A 16954-nucleotide genomic window follows, 5' to 3' on the forward strand; every position below is an offset into this window, starting at 1 on the left:
AAAATATACAGGGTGAAGTGATAGGCAGAAAAGGCAACTGCAGTAACAACAACAACAACATTTATTTATATAGCACATTTTCATACAAATAATGTAGCTCAAAGTGCTTGTAGGTTCTTTTGACATCTCATGCAGGTACTCCTAATAAATATGAAACTGAATTGTGGTGATTTGTTTTGTTTCATTGTGTTTTAGCTCTGTTATATAATACATTTTTTTGATATCTTGAGTATTTTTTTTATTCATGTGTATATCTCTCTAATTACCACTGAGTAATGTAATGGTGTGTAGGTGTACAGTGGTGTTGGGTCTTTAAAAACTGAAGGCTTTGCCAAGAAAAAATGGTAAGTTAATTTCAGGTTTACTATTGTGTGTACAGAGTACAATAAAACTTTTATTTACACACTTAACCAACACACACCACACCGCAACCCTCTGGCAGCACGAACATAATAGGTAAGTAGTCCATAAGCAGAAATGGTTTTCCTTTGAAGAAGATTCTTAGGGTAACATTGCTGGTTCTGAAAAAATGGTTTGCAAATAATTGCTTTGACTAATACAAATAGTCGAACTTGGCTAACTACCTGAAAGACAATAACCTGCTTTTATACGAAGAGTGAGTTTCAACTTATGCTAATGCCCTATGTACAACTAGTATCATAATCTGCTCTTAAAGTGTTCTTATCCAGAAATTCGCTTATTTATCCTAGCTTTTTCTTGAAATAACTATTTAGTTATTTATAGACAACTACTGTCAAACTGACAATAATGAGCCTATTAAACCTCTACTGCATACAGTATGTTTGATATGACAGTGTGTTCAGTTATGGTACTGTGTTAGGCTATTGTTTGTTGAAGTTTTGTTAACATGCAGTCAAATCTAAACACAATATAACTGTAGCCTTTTAATAGATTTTTAGAGACAATAATTGTTTATCACCATGTCAGTAAATTTTGTGTTCTGCTTTCACTTAAAGATTATTATAGGCTGCATGCAATTGTTTGAGTTTATATATTTGTTCATATAAAGTTTTTTTTTTTTTTTTTTGAATGAAGGAGAGTATGTTGAGTGGAATTTTGCTTTTGCCATAGTATTAAACTAGGGGGCTCCGCCCCCTGCTCACTTCGCTCGCCAACCCCTGGCGTTGGGGCATGACAAAGAGTGAGATGTATGAATGAGATATAGAATAGTGTGCAGGTGTGGATGATGCATATAGAAAGCAAACAATACAGTGTTTGGCATAGAGTAATGGTTTATTGGAATATTTCTTTGTACACAACATTAGTAGTAAAGATGGTGTCCTGTCCTTGAATGAGTCTTCCTTGGCATGGAGCATTTATAACTTTAACTTTAATGTCAGATGAACGTCGAACACGTGAGAAGGCAACATAAAGTTGTCCATGTCCAAAAACGGGTTCAGAGAGGTAGATGCCAACCTTGTCCATGGTTTGTCCTTGTGATTTGTTGATGGTCATGGCAAATGCAGGTTTAATGGGGAACTGTCGGCGTTTCAATGTAAAAGGTAATTGTAGGTCAGAACTCGTAAGGTCAATTCTAGGAATGAGAACAGTATTGTTAGCATGTGATCATGTAAGAACTGTTGCTTGAATAACATTGTGTGTCATGGTGTTGACGACTGAACGTGTGCCATTGCATAAACCCTGTTTAGTGTTAAGGTTTCTTAATAGCATGATTATTGTTCCGTTTTTAAGGCTAAGATTGTGTTGTGGTAATCCGGCTGGGTTAATAGTGTTCAAATATTCTAAGGGGAAATTCAGATGTTCATTGTCGTCATCAGAGTCAACTTTGTCAGAGCTTAGAAAGAGCCGTGCCTCTCCAGGAAGTAATGAAATGACCTGGTTATTAATGTGATCAACATTAATATTTTTTGGACATAATATAGTGCGTTGTGTTAAAAGGGGTATTTGGTCTAATGAGATTGCTGTTCCAAATATCTCTGTAACTAAGTCGTCGCAGATAAAGGATTGGGGAATTGTAATAATATCTTTGTGCATATTTGCGTTGTTGATTTGTTTCAGGGTGCACTGTTCCAATGCGATGCAATATTTGTCAACATATGCGAAAGCAGTATGGGCCATTGCCTTTTGGTGGCCTGATATTTACTCCGGTAGATGCAAAAGCAAATGAACTATTGTAGGATCTAATGCAGTTCATAAAGTTTTTACTTTCAGGTACATCGTTAGTTAGAAGCTTCTGTAGATATTCAGGATATGAATGTAAAGGAGGCAGTCTAATCTGACCCTTTTGACAACAACGTGTAAATTCATTACTTGTATTGCCAGTTGTTTCTTCAGGGAAGTTAAGTGAATGACAATGATTGCAAATGACATTCATTAATCCCAATGAATTTTCCTCAATAGTGGACTCATTATTGAACGCGTTGTCAGCTAAGTGGCGCAAGCGTTTAGCAGGTGTCTGGCGTTGATGTCCGCGACAGGCATGTTTTGCTTGTGGCGTTTGAGAGGCGCGTTGTTGCATGTCCAGTATTTGGGACGCGCTATTTTGGAGGTGTAATCGATTTGCCTGTGCTGTGCGAAAAGTCCGTTTCAGTCTACGTTGTGCATTGTTTGTATCGAGCCTTGTCCGTTTTTGTATGTCGGTCAGTTGAGCTTTCTGTTTTTGGAGCCTTGCTTGCTTGTTTTCCGGCAGTTCACATGTGCGTTGTAGACGTCTGCGTTCATTTATGCTGTCTCTTCGCTCCCGTTTTTGTATGTCTGAGACGCGAGGTCTTTTGGTTTGAACTCGTGCCTGTTTCGATGCAGCACTTTGAGCACTGTATGCGTCTACGTTGATTGTGTCGGTCCATTTGGGCTCGTCACTGTAACGGGGTTAGTTGAGCTTTGCGTTTTTGGAGCCAAGACATTTTTTCTCCCGGAGTTTCAGAAGCGCGTTGTATGCGCCGCCGTGTATTTTGTTTTTTCATGCGGGTTCGTGTGTTTGGTTCCGTTATCCGAGCCGTATCGTTTTGTACCCGTGAGCATGTATTCATGACTTGTTTGTTCTTCAGCGTGAGAAATATGGATAAGTAATAAGGAGGATCGCACTCACTGTTAATATGGAGCCTTTTCTGCAGTTGAACGGTTAATAGTGCTTTATTGTAAGGAGATCCACCTATGCTGCATAGTGTGAAGGTATTGAGATGACGTATGTTTAATACGGACAGTTCCTTTAGAAATGGGGCTTTGGGTGTCACTTCTTATTGATGTTAGTGTGTTTGTGGGTCTGAATCGTCGTTGTTGTGAAAGTTTCGTGTGCCATGTCCGTAGTCTGTCCCGTTTCGTCTCTAATGGGCTTGGTGTGGCGGTCACGGCTTCTTTTTTTTGGTGTGGTAGGAGCTTGTTGAATCCTCCTCTTTGTGTGCGTCCCGTTTCGTGTGCAATGGGATTCGTGCGGTGCTGTGTGCTTTGCCGCCGTCTGAGGGGGGGGGGATGTTGCTTGGATGGGGTGGTGGGAGTGGTGGGGCGCGAGCGTCTTCTTTCTTTTTGTGTGCCAGGGGCTTGTTGAATCCTCCTCTTTGTGTGTGTCCCGTCCGTTGCTTGTAGGGGGGGGTATGGTATGGTTTGTGGGTTCGTTTTTTTTTTGTGTGCCAGGGGCTTGTTGAATCGTCCTCTTTGTGTGTGTCCCGTCCGTTGCTTGTGGGGGGGTGGTGCTTGGAGGTGGGTGTGGAATTTGTGGGGCGCGAGCGGCTTCTTTTGTTTTGTGTGCTAGTTTCATGTGCAATGGGTTTGGTGCGGCAATGTGTGCGTCGCCGGCGTTTCACTCCTTTTTTCTGTGCTGACTCCTTTTTTCTGTGGTCGCGGCGCCTCATTTCTTTGACTCCTTTTTTCTGTGCTCACTCCTTTTTTCTGTAGTCGTGGCCGCCTCTCGCGGCGCCTCATTTCTTGGGGTGCCTGCACAGTACATCTTTTTGCGGCTACGGCCCATGGCCGGATGTCCCTGCGTCCATCCGGTTTACCATTCTCGGTTAGTAATGTGGATGAAAATAGAGTATTATGAAATTTTACTGGTATTGGTATTGACTACAAAAATTCTAGTATCATGACATCCTTAACCCAATTACCTTCATTATGAGAGCTGTCAGGGTATGGGTCAGTATCTTTCCAACAGATGACATTGAGACCAACTTAAACCAGTGTGGAATATTTGCCTGCATAGTTGGGAGATTAAAAATAGACTGTAGTATCTGATAAAAAAACAGCAGAAGACTAACTGACAAGGACATTAAGATGCTCAGATGCTACCTACTTCATGCTCCTGAATAATAAAAGATGTTGGACGAAACCCTGTTGTGTGTGTGTGTTGTCAATGTATTGTTTTGAATCATGTTAATATAATGTGTATTTTTTCATTTAAAAAAATTGCTCATGTGCTGGGATTGGTGGTCAGATCTTTCTTTTGTCATTTGTGGTGTTGCTTGCAGGAAAGTAGTATAAAAGATACAATCCTGACAAAATTACTACTGTATTGCAAATTAATTTGCAAATACATGCTTCTGCAAAAATACCTTCATACAAAAGGTGTTCCTGACCCCCTGTTTTATTGGACAGTTGAGAATGGGACAATCTCTCTGCTGTAAACACCATTCTACTCTTTTTACTTTCCTTGGCATCACAGGTGTACAGTAGTTAGCAATGCAGTCTCTCAGCTTGTGCATACTTGGCTTACATTTCTGCAACACCATCTGTTTGGACTTTACACATTCTCTGTGTCTACTTGTATTTTATGCTCTGATATTCCTTCCAAATCACAAGGATATTTGTGTTCGGTTAATTGGCAACTCTAAATTAGCTTGAGTAAATTGAGTATAAACTCACTATGCATAATTTTATCTGGATAGTAGTCTATTTGGAGACATTATAGAATGTAAACATTATTGTGCCCTGTAATCAGCTGAAAGTAAGAGAAAATACAGCACTCGATGTATCTGTCAGGATAAGCTTTGGCGCCCAACAATCCTGATTTTGAATAAGTGTTCTTTGTTTACATTACTAATGTCTGCTTATAAATATTAAAATATTAGCTTGTTTGTGCTGGCATATTACTTCTTCCATCATATAGTATAAAATTAGGTTTGTAAGTCCTTTCCATGCCATAAAGTTACTGAATTTTTTCCAGTGTTGAGAAAATATTTGCTAGCTTAATCAGCATTAGATAACAGGAATTATACCAAAAAATCAGTGTATATACACATTCAAATCAGCCACAAAATATGATGTAAGGTTGTGAGGTGAAGTGAATAACATTGATTATCTCGCTATAGTGCCACCTGTCAAGGGGTGGTATATATTAGGCAGCAAGTGAACAGTAAGTTCATGAAGGTGACATGTTGGAAGCAGAAAAAATGGGCAAGTGCAAGGATCTGAGCAACTTTGACAAAGGCCATATTGTGATGGCTAGACTACTAGGTAATAGCATCTCCAAAACAGCAGATCTTGTGGGGTATTCCCGGTATATTGCGGTTAGTATCCACCAACAATGGCCCAAGGAAGAACAACTGGTGAACCTACAACAGAGTTGTGGGTGCCTAGGGCTCATTGATGCATATTGGGAACAAAGGCTAGACTGGCTGGTCCATTCCCACAGAGGAGCTGGCCATTAGAGCAAGGTGTCAGAACACACAATGCATTGCAGCCTGATACATATGGGGCTGCATAGTGACACACTGGTCAGAGTGCTTTTGTTGACCCTGTTTATCGCAGAAAGCACCTCCAATTGGCACATGAGCATCAGAACTGGACCATGGAGCAGTGGAATAAGGTGATCTGGTCTGATGAATCATGTTTTCTTTTAGATCATGTGGATGACTGGGTATGTGTGCTTTGTTTACCTGGGGATGAGATGGCAACAGGATGCACTATGGGAAGAAGTCAAGCCAATGGAGGACGTGATGCTCTAGGCAATGTTCTGCTGGGAAACCTTCAGTTCTGGCATTCATGTGGGTGTTACTTTGACATGTAATACTTTTGCAGTCCACATACACACCTTGATGACAACAGTATTCTCTGATTCTCAGTATTCTTTCATCAGGATAATGTGCCCTGCCACAAGTCGTTGATGGTGATAAACAATTGAGGATAGTATTTACAGAGTTTTAACATATGCCCATTTAAGAGATGTGTATTCTTTCAATTAAATCAATCTTCAGCAGTGCATTCAAAGTCAAAAGTCATTTCAATCGTTTAATTTTTACTTTGATACGTCTGTGTCTCATATGCTATGCCAATTTGATAATTAATACATTGGTCTTATTTTCGTATTGCCTTTTTTCAATTTGCCCTTTTTGGTGAGGGATTCAAATCCTGATTGCTAAAAGTTCAGGTTTAAGGTCATTGTTTAAGTGTAAACTATTCTATTTTTTTTTATTCCTTTGTGTTGATTCTACATTAAATTTGTGATTCAGTGTGTATTTACTTCATGGTTTATGTATTAATTTTATATTTACATGGTTTAATATTAGATGCAATTAATCATGATTAATTACATACGTATAATTGATTCAATACTTAATTTTTATTTTTTTTATTCCCAGCCCTAAAATGTATATATACTATAACAATAGCGCCTTCTTGTGCCCAACCCAGCACAGACTCACACAGAGGCACGTATAAAAATCAAAATAAAGATTTATTTTTCTTCACCTGTGAGGCATGTCTTCCCCGTGAACCCCACAGGCAATACACAGTCTCAAACAAGCACTGACCACAACCAAAACACGCCCTTCTGGCACCACCACACCTCCCTTGAAGCTTCATCCTCTTTTCCCGACTCTGGCCGCTGAGTGGTGGTGGCTGGCCCCTTTTATAGCCCACGCGGAAGTGTTCCAGGTGCTTGACCACCTGGTCCCAATTGCACTTCTGGGTGGGGCCGAAGATTTGTAAAGCCGGGCTGTGGAATCCAGGCAGCACCCCCTGGCGACCACCCCAGCTCCCAACCAGGCTGTGGAGAACTATCTCCCATGGTTGGGGAATCACCTGCGGCCAGGGAGGCTGCCACCAAGTGTCCTGGGGGAGGTATTGAGCTGCCCATGGTTGCTCCCCCGGAACATATGCAACAGGGGCGTCCTGGCTGGGCATGGGACCTGGGCCGCCCGTCACACTGCCCCTCTCTCAGATGAGCACTGTGGGGCTCACCAGCACATCCCGCGAGGGCCGGTCCTCTCCAGGATAGGGAGTTGGCGTCCTTAGATCCATGGCTCCACCCTGTGGAAATATAATTAACAGGTCTGGGGGTGCTTCCCCGACGTCTCTGCCACTCAGACGTCCTCTCTGGACAACACCTCCAGACTTGGCCACAGCGGCCGCAATTGTAGCACAGCTGACCCCCTCCAGCTCGACCCTTGCGGAAGCAGGCAGGAAACCTCTGCTCCTTTCCCCGCTCGGCTGAGGGCTCATGGCATCTCCGCCCCTCGGTTTCTTCTTCCTCCTCTTTCTCTGGGGCACACTGGCGGTCGGAGTCCCTGTATGGGAAGAAGAGGGACCCCTCACCATCTTCACCCCTTTAGACGGTCACGAGACCGGCGCCGGCAGTCGGGGCGAGGTTGTTTGGCAGCCGACTTCCACCAGCTGCCTCCCCGCACACTCCCCTTCCACGCTGTCGGTCATCGCGGCAGCGTCTCGTGTAGTGGACGGAGCGGCCTGGCAAGCAGTACTAATCATCACTGCGGCCACTGCACTTCGCCCCCCCCCCCCTTTCCTCTATGGCACAGGCCTCACTTACCTGTATCTCTGTGTCCTGCAAACTGGAAGAAGACGCGTGTTTCTGAAGCCACTCAGTAATGGCTTCCAACGGCGTGCCGAGTTTCTTCTCCAATCCCTCCTTCGTCTCCTGCAGGACCTGAAAAACCTTAACCAAGGACTGCAGGGGCAGGAGGACAACTTCCACCTCCCATGCAGCCCAAGAAAAGTTAATACTCCCCTCGTCCCCTCCCACCAATTGCGAGCCATCAAGGCCCTGCGGGATCTCCGCAGGCCCCTTTGGGTATTATTCCTCGAGTTCGTAGTGAAGGTTTGTCATCTCCATCTCTGCTCTTTTATTGGCAGGGAATCAACACACTCCCTCCACCCCTGTACCTGCTACTGGGAGATTACCTTGCTCCTCCGCAAGGATAACCGCGCTGGGGAGCTCCTCTGGGCTATCGTCCTCCGACCATCATCCAGAGTCAAAGAAAAGACCCAGGTCAGCCTCGCTCTCTCCAGAGCTTGCTCCTCCATCACACCATGGACATACTTCATCCGGCCACCAATGGGTGCTTCGGCCCTCGGTGTCTGGGAGGCAGATAGACGAAAACGCAGAGTAACATTCCCAGGGCCCGTCACCTACCTCCCATTGTATCCCGTGGTGTTGGCCACCGTGGCGGCATCTAGTGGGTGGCCTCTGAGTCCACCTGGACCGTCTCTTCCCTATCAGCGCAGCATCCTTCGGGGTCTCTCGTTGCTCCTCCTGTGGCTCGTGCAGGTGCATGTCTTATGCTGCAGCCTCGGGTGCACTCTCTCCTCATGAGCGTGCTCCGCGCTGTAGTCCTAGGCGCGCTGCACTATGCCAGAGCACGCACTCTGCCTCGGGAGCATGCTCTGCGCTGTGGTGCTGTGTGCGCTCTCCGCGCTGGTTGTACGTGCTCTCACGCTGCTGTGCCAGGCCGTTACACAAATTTTATGCAGGTCCCGGCCGAAATGGATGGACCAAAATCCTGCCGACTACACCAGTGTAACAATAGCGCCTTCTTGCATCCGACCCAGCACAGACTCACACGGAAGCACATATAAAAATCAAAATAAAGATTTTTTTTTCTTCACCTGTGGGGCACGTCTTCCCCATGAACCCCACAGGCAATACACAGTCCCAAACAAGCACTGATCACAACCAAAACACACCCTTCTGGCATCACCATTCCTCCCTTGAAGCTTCGTCCTCTCCTCCCAACTCTGGCCGCTGAGTGGTGGTAGCTGGCCCCTTTTATAGCCCACCCGGAAGTTTTCCAGGTGCTTAACCACCTGGTCCCAATTGCACTTCCGGGTGGGGCTGAAGATTTGTCCAGCCAAGCTGTGGAATCTAGGCAGCACCCCCTAGCGGCCACCCCAGCTCCCAACCAGGCTGTGGAGGACTCCATCTCCCATGGAGCCCTGCGGGAGGTTGGGGAATCACCGTCGGCTAGGGAGGATGCCACCAAGCATCCCAGGGGAGGCATTGAGAATTGAGGTCTGGAGAAATCGGCTTTATTTTGCCATTTTTGAACCCAGAACAGAGCTTTCAGAATGCATATTTGTATTCTAAAGTGAAGCTTTTTTATCAATTTTAAAATAAATACCCTTCTTGCATTATATTGGAGCAATGGGTCTAATTGTGAAGAATAACCTTAAAAGTTATCGAATACATCCATTCTCAAGCCAAATTGCACATTGAAAAACAGCATATCCATGTAATTTTAAGAAGGAAAAAAATCAAAAAGCAAGCCATTGTTGTGAGATTCAGTTATATTAAAAGGAGATCAGCTGTGTGCTGTATTTCACCACTCATCTTCCTCTGCAGCAGGATCGTGGAGCAGATGGAACCTGTCCCAGCAGTCATCAGGAGCAAGACAGAAACAACACATAGACAGGGTGTCCGTTCATCACAGAGTGAATGGTCCTGCACACATTAGGGCCACTTTAACAGTGCTAAGTTTATTCAGATTTACTAAATTTGGTACAGATATGTTTAACATAGGCACAGTGGTAGTGCAGAGCTGTCATTCATTCCTCACTGCTCCAGGTTCTACATGGAGTGGTTGATTGGTATAACAGAGTGTCATTGAGTTTTCACTCAAAATTAAGCTCACTTTAAAGTGAGCATATTCAGTAAGTTTTAAGGTTGTTCTTTTTTAAAATTTATAATATATGCTTCACTTTAGAAAACAATTTCTTGTGATAAACTAATACATACAATAATTGTGAAGAAATAAGTTTGACTTGAAAAACACCAAACCTATCCTTTAATGATCAAGGAATACTGTTTGAGATATATGGTAAAAGAAGAGACATCATCATGTTAGATGCAAATATTTGTAATTGTCATCTTATTTTTCTTGTAACGGAAAAAGTATGTCAAATTACACTTGGGACAAACTGACTGTCAGTTTATTTTCAATTTGTTATGCTTCTGCAAACATTTAGCACTGCCAGATGTTATAAGTAAAATATACTTGTTTTTGATTCCACAGCTGTGACAGTCCAGAAAAACTTAAAGCTCTCCTTCCAAGATTAGAGCAAGAATTAAAAGATCCAGGAAAATTCAAAGACTTCTATCAGTTTACATTTAACTTTGCTAAAAATCCAGGACAAAAGGGCTTAGGTAAGTCAGTTGTTTTGCATGTTTAAAATAGTATTCATCTCTTTTTTGCTAAGCTAAGAATATGCTCCAGTGATGACTGAATATATGGAAACATTGATTTATACTATAACCAATAAATAAAGTCAGTTTTGTTCTTGTTATTATTTCTAGTCTCTGTTTTATCCTTAATTGTGTATGTGTGTGTATGTTTTCAGTATTTTCAGCATTGATATTCTACCACATAAAAGAAATCCAGTTGCACTCATGTCATTCCTTCAGCTGAGTTGGTGTGCATGGGCCATTTACAGCAGAGCACTTTAATATGACAGGAACTATGAGCTGCATATTCTCTTCACTTTAACTTCTACTAAAAGAATTTAAAATGTATAATATTAAGAAACTGCCATCATGCATCTTCCTGAAAAAGGTCTGTTAATAATTATCTCTGTAATTTTTGAGTTGAATTCATATATCTTAAAAACATCATCTTTGAATAGCCACTGATGTAAACTATTTAGTTTTATATTAATTATTGATACAGTGGCATGCAATCATATTTATTTGTGTAATCCTGGAGTTTCCAAAGTGCAGAGGTTTAAATAATTATGAAAACACTAACTTCTGCATATTTCTTCTTTGGTTAAATACATAAAATGGTTTCTTTTGACTTTGGAAATGTATTGTTACAGCATAACAGTTCACTTTAAAAATACTGAATGAATAAATATGTGCATAAATCTTTGGTCATGCAGAAAATTATGATGACCTCTTAAGAGGATTGAATACTTTTGCACGTCACTGCATTTTAAACAAAGTGGAAAACATTGCTTGCCCATGACCTTTCCTGCAGTTTTCCCAAGTACACATGTTGTTTTCCTTGCCTTTTGTTCTCGCTGTATAGTGCTACAGTAGGTAAAAGAGCAGCATCTTTAAAGGAAAGTTAAATGCGAATTATTTTGGCATTAATGTTACCAACTGCATATTTTGCAGATTAATGAAATCTTCTTGTACAACAAGTCATTCTTTTCTTAAACTGCCAAAGTATCACCACAACGTACAAGGAAAGGATTCTACCTTCAGTTGGAGTATAACTGTCATTTAGTGCCCTTTTTGTATCTCTGTTTATGTCAGCATTTCATTTTTGCATGTTTCAGTACTGCTAAACCAGCTGCCTCAACAGAACTTTCTGTTTTTTCCTATTAGAGTATAAAAACAACTACATCAACCACCAGGGTGGTCCAGATCTAATTATGCAACTGTTCGACTGACAACCATTTCCTGCCATTTTGGAATGCAGGGCAGGTGCTGCCATCTATCGCCAACAAAAATAATTTTAAGTGAAATCTCTATGTGCAGGGCAGGTGCTATGAATTCTCTATGTAATGAACTTAATAAGTTATAGCGTAATGCATAATTAGATCTGGAGCACCCTATAGTTACCTAACAGCTATGCTTCTGTAATATCTTTTTTTAAAAGTCATTAAAATGGGGCTTACCTTGAACTGCATTATTTTCAAAGTCTGGTCCGGATTTTTATGACACTTTTAAATCAATTTTGTTGACATTTTTAAAGTTGCTCTGCATTACTTTCTCCATTATGAAGAGTTTCAGGACTATTCTCCATGGATTTACATTATTCCTCTTCCTTGCACAGCTTCTATCTTTTTTATACTATGGTATTAGTCTCAGTAGTGCATTGTTGAGTTTTACATTTAAAATGTTATTTGCCTTTTAATAGCTTTTGTGCGTGTCCTTGAGGAACTGCTGCTCTGTCAACATAAAACCTCAAATTATGTCAGAATTTTGTCACCTGTATATGTAACACTTTGCACCAGTCAACATTAAACCACTTACTGTGTTTAATAACTGTTTTTATTGTTTCCTCAGTATAAGTAATGTCTTCACTTTTGGTGTTATCTGAAAATTGCACAAGGTTCCACATTCTACAGTCCATTGTCACAAGCACATATAAAATATAAATACATCCATCCATATATCATAACTCAGGGACACGGGGGTCTGCTGGAGCCAATCCCAGCCAACACAGGGCGCAAGGCAGGAACAAATCCCGGGCAGGGCGCCAGCCCACCCAGGGCACACACACACTCACACACACACACCCACACACCAAGCAAACACTAGGGACAATTTAGGATCGCCAGTGCACCTAACCTGCATGTCTTTGGACTGTGGGAGGAAACCCATGCAGACACAGAGAGAACATGCAAACTCCACGCAGGGAGGACCCGGGGAAGTGAACACAGGTCTCCTTATTGCGAGGCGGCAGCACTACCACTGCACCACCGTGCCGCCCTCAATATAAATACAGATATTCTGAAATAGTTTAATAAAGTGACAGACAAAACTATTTTTGTTAAGTTGTATATCTTATGCCTTTGCAGCCTTGGTGAGGAGTGAGCAGTTTTTTTGTTATGCATATCTGAGTGATCGTGAGAAAGTAATAAAAGTTTGTTGCTAACATCAATTGTGTCTTATTAGCAGAGGATGGCTGCTAATTATAGAATCTCACCTGTATTTGAAAGGAGCAAGCCCTACAAGAGCTAAAAAAAGTGATGTTTTAAAATGGACATGGATCATTGAATTTGGGGGGAGAAAAAAACTGCACTTGCAATTTTACTGTCACTTTCAGCGAGAGTGGGAGAAATTGCAATAGCAATTTCAGCAGAAGATCTGAACTAAGATGAAGGTACTGTATGTTCTCTCTGATATAACAGCTTGAAGCTGCATTTTTAAAGGAGGAAAAGGATTGTATCCACAAGGCATATTGAGATTTTTATAGAGTTAATGGGACAAGTACAGTATCTATGGCAGATTACGTAATCAGTTTTAAGCAAAGATACTCGGGCGTGCGTAAATATAATATGGTTTTCCCAGATGCCATGAAAGGTTTTAAGCGGTTGGATACAGCTTGTTTAGATGGAAAAGAAAGGCGATTGGCATTGACAACATGTACGGAGCTTAGCTTTGCCTCGATGGACTCAGTGTTAAAGAAGATTTTTTGGAACAGGCATCTCTGATAGTAATGGGCATTACTGTCACTAAAGAAACCACATATTTTGAGTCTGGTATCTCTGCAGCCCTTAGCCTTCACTCTTGACCCATAAATACCAGGAGTCATTATTTGTGTAAGATAACCCTCCAACAGCTCCAATTTTAAGCATGGCATAATTAGGTAGAGCTCTGGAGGTCTGCAGCTAGACTGTATTGATCCCTATTATTGGTGCCCACCTACGTGGAGCTAAAAGGTGGTAACTCTTGGTTTTAGAGATATAAATTTGTATATTTCACCAGACAAAAAACATAGAAACAGGTTGCATTTGCAAAACAGCCACAATAGGTCACCCTTACCAGGCACTAATCCATTAGACAAATTCAGTAGATCAGAATAAATTATTTGTCAGAGCACTCATCACTGGGCTAAATATTGTCCACATAAAAAAAAAGTTAAAATAACAGAGGAACGTGAAAAAACAGAGGACTTTGAAGTATACAACATTACATTGTTAACAAAAGAGTCAAGCTCAGACTCACTGATTTGTTTTTGGTAGAACCTTTGGATTAGCTGTAATTGATACTGCTTACACACACACACACACACACTCACGGTCTGGGGACAGAAATGGATAGACAAGTGCATTAGTCAGCTAAACCTGAGTAAAGTAAAAAAGCTGCTGAACTCAGACATTTCAAGCAGCAGAGCTTTCAAATTTAGAGACAGAACAATTGTGCATTTCACCAAATAAGTGAAAATTCCTTGCAGAGATTGGACAGACATGATGTAGTGTTGAAACAGAAATGGTTCCAGTTTACATTCCATTGTTATTAAGTAAAACATCCTTAAAAAAGGAAAGGAAAATTATTAAGCAGTGTTGTTAATCAGCCATGACTCTGAATTAACCATCTCTGTTCACTACTGTGTGAACATCTATATATATAAAGGAGAGTTGGGATCTGTGTGACTGTGTTTGTGTGTTTGTGGAGGGACGGAGAGTTAAGGCGGGTGTTTGAGTCACGTGATCATCTCCCCTCCCATTCACTTCATTTCGCTCCGAGCTGAGCTCTGCAGCTGACGTGGTCTTGCTGTCCTTTCTCCTTTACTGATTTAGTTTAGTAGACGCGGTACTTACTGAATAGTATTTTTTCCTTTAGTGTTTCTACTTAGTGTTTCTTAGTGTTTAGTAGACGCGATATGCCGGTGTTCCCAGTGGTGTTGCAGTTTAGTGTTACTTTCTACTTCGTTTTTGTACTTTAGTGTTTAATAATAAATAATAATAATTCATTACATTTATATAGCACTTTTCTCAGTACTCAAAGCGCTAAAATAGTGAGTGATACTTAGCTGATAGCAGTGTAGAAGCAGCACAGCACAACAGAGCCGGTAGGACAGGCGGGTGTGGTAGCGTAGGTGAGCGGCGATAGCAAGCAGCAGAAAGCACAGCAGGAGGAGGAAGCAGGATTTGGATATTCCAATACACAGCCATAAACAGTAACACTTGGTAATTTCAGGCGTGATCGCCCCGGAGCCATAAGCCATAAACCAGGTTAGTATGAACATCAGATCAGTTCCCAGTCGTAGTAGGGTACTGTAAGATGAAACAGGAGCAGATGAGCATAGCGAATATAATCACGGAGACCGATCGTCCAGAGGTGCTAGATCGCCAGGTACAAAGAAATGTTCATAGGTCTTGTCCCGTGATCCACAGACTCAGCTGTTCCCAGTAAAGTGGAGTCCATAAAGTCTGTAAATATTAAGCCAAATCCATGCAATTCGAGTCAGCTGTATCCACGAACTATACGTACAATAAACGAAATAAAACAAGCGTAAAAAAGTGCAGAATTAAGGCGAATTTTGCGAAAAGTGTTGTTAACAGGGAGGAGCGGCAACAACAAGCGTGCACCAGCGTCCCCTCACCTGCTATAATAAAGCAGTTATAATAAAGAAGTTTAGTAGACTTTTACTTTATTTCATTTAGTGTTCTTCCCGGCGGTGTTGCCGTTTTTTAGTGTTAGTGTCTACTTAGTGTTTGTGTTTAGTGTTATGGAAGGAGTGATCTTACCACTGTCAGATTTTGCAATGAATGAGTTGGTAAATAATGATTATTTATCAACAGATCACATGAGCAAATTCAATGAAATTTTAGCTGCGCATACAATTTTCAAACCTCAAAAGGTTTTGCTAATGTGGACTCCTGACATACCTATAATGCCCATTCCACAAAATGCAAAACATATTCAAATATTACCTTCTACAGCTACTGAATGAGTGACTCACTGGGTGTGTACCTATTATGATGGTGCTGTAATTCATGTCTATGACAGTTTAAACGCTGATAAAAAATTCAACCTCACCGAAGAGCAGCTTCGTTTCCTTCATGCTTTGTTTCCTTACAAACCTCCCATAGTTTATGAAGATGCACAGCAACAATTAAATCATACAGATTCTGGTGTATTCTCAATTGCATTTGCTGTGTGTATTTCTTTAGGTATTGACCTAAGTGATCAAGTTTTTACTATTTCTTCAATGCGAAATCACTTAAAAATAATTTTTGTTACTCGACAATTGCTTCCATTCCCTGTCGAAAATAGCCGACGGGCGACACCAGTTACAAGTATTCAGTGTGTTCAAAGACCTGTACGAAGTACAGCCACTAACACAGTCACTCATAAAAGGGGAGATGACTCGGTGCAGGAAATGGGTATTGAAACTACCTTGGAAGACATGCAATCAACGAGACGATTAAACGGATCTCAAGAGACGTCTTCTAGGTTGGAAAAAAAGTGCTTGGCTGCCAAAACCATATATATATATATATATATATATATATATATATATATATATATATATATATATATATACTAATAAAAGGCAAAGCCCTCACTGACTGACTGACTGACTCATCACTAATTCTCCAACTTCCCGTGTAGGTAGAAGTCTGAAATTTGGCAGGCTCATTCCTTACAGCTTACTTACAAAAGTTAGGCAGGTTTTATTTCGAAAAAGGCAAAGCCCTCACTGACTCACTGACTGACTGACTCATCACTAATTCTCCAACTTCCCGTGTAGGTAGAAGTCTGAAATTTGGCAGGCTCATTCCTTACAGCTTACTTACAAAAGTTAGGCAGGTTTCATTTCGAAATTCTACATGTAATGGTCATAACTGGAACCTGTTTTTTGTCCATATACTCTAATGGAGGAGGCGGGAACGAAGGTAAATGACGTTAATTGTTGACTGTCTTTTAATACTGTGTACTTGTTGAGTGTCTTTTAATACTGTGTAAGCATACATATTAACACATGTGTAATTAAACGTGTGCATTTACGGGGTGATTTCTCAGGCTTAAAAGCTCGCCTTTTATTAAAAAGGTAAATGCAAACTCTTTTCATTCTGAAGGGCACAAACCACGTTAGATTTCAGCCGTTAAATGCGCAAAAATGTCAGTACACCAGATAAATAAGCGCAGCATATTATCAGTTGTATTGTATGCTTACAATACATATAGAAATGTGTTAATCGTTAACTAATATTATGGGATGGTGTTTTTCGACTTGCGCCTTGATTTAAACGATTGCATGTCTTGGTGGGTTTGCGTAGCTTATTGTCAATA

At 41.3% G+C, this 16954-nt stretch overlaps 1 protein-coding gene across 1 annotated transcript in view; it reads left to right on the forward strand.

Moving 5' to 3' along the window:
* dcun1d2b (DCN1, defective in cullin neddylation 1, domain containing 2b) overlaps positions 1-16954 on the forward strand; it is a 107240-nt gene that overhangs the window by 53910 nt on the left and 36376 nt on the right. The window contains exon 4 of the mRNA XM_028800072.2: positions 10218-10348. Coding sequence (XP_028655905.1) covers positions 10218-10348 — 131 coding nt within the window. The remainder of the gene's footprint in view (positions 1-10217; positions 10349-16954) is intronic.

This window comes from Erpetoichthys calabaricus, chromosome 4 (genome assembly GCF_900747795.2).
Source record: "Erpetoichthys calabaricus chromosome 4, fErpCal1.3, whole genome shotgun sequence".
In the NCBI taxonomy this organism is placed as follows: domain Eukaryota; kingdom Metazoa; phylum Chordata; class Cladistia; order Polypteriformes; family Polypteridae; genus Erpetoichthys; species Erpetoichthys calabaricus.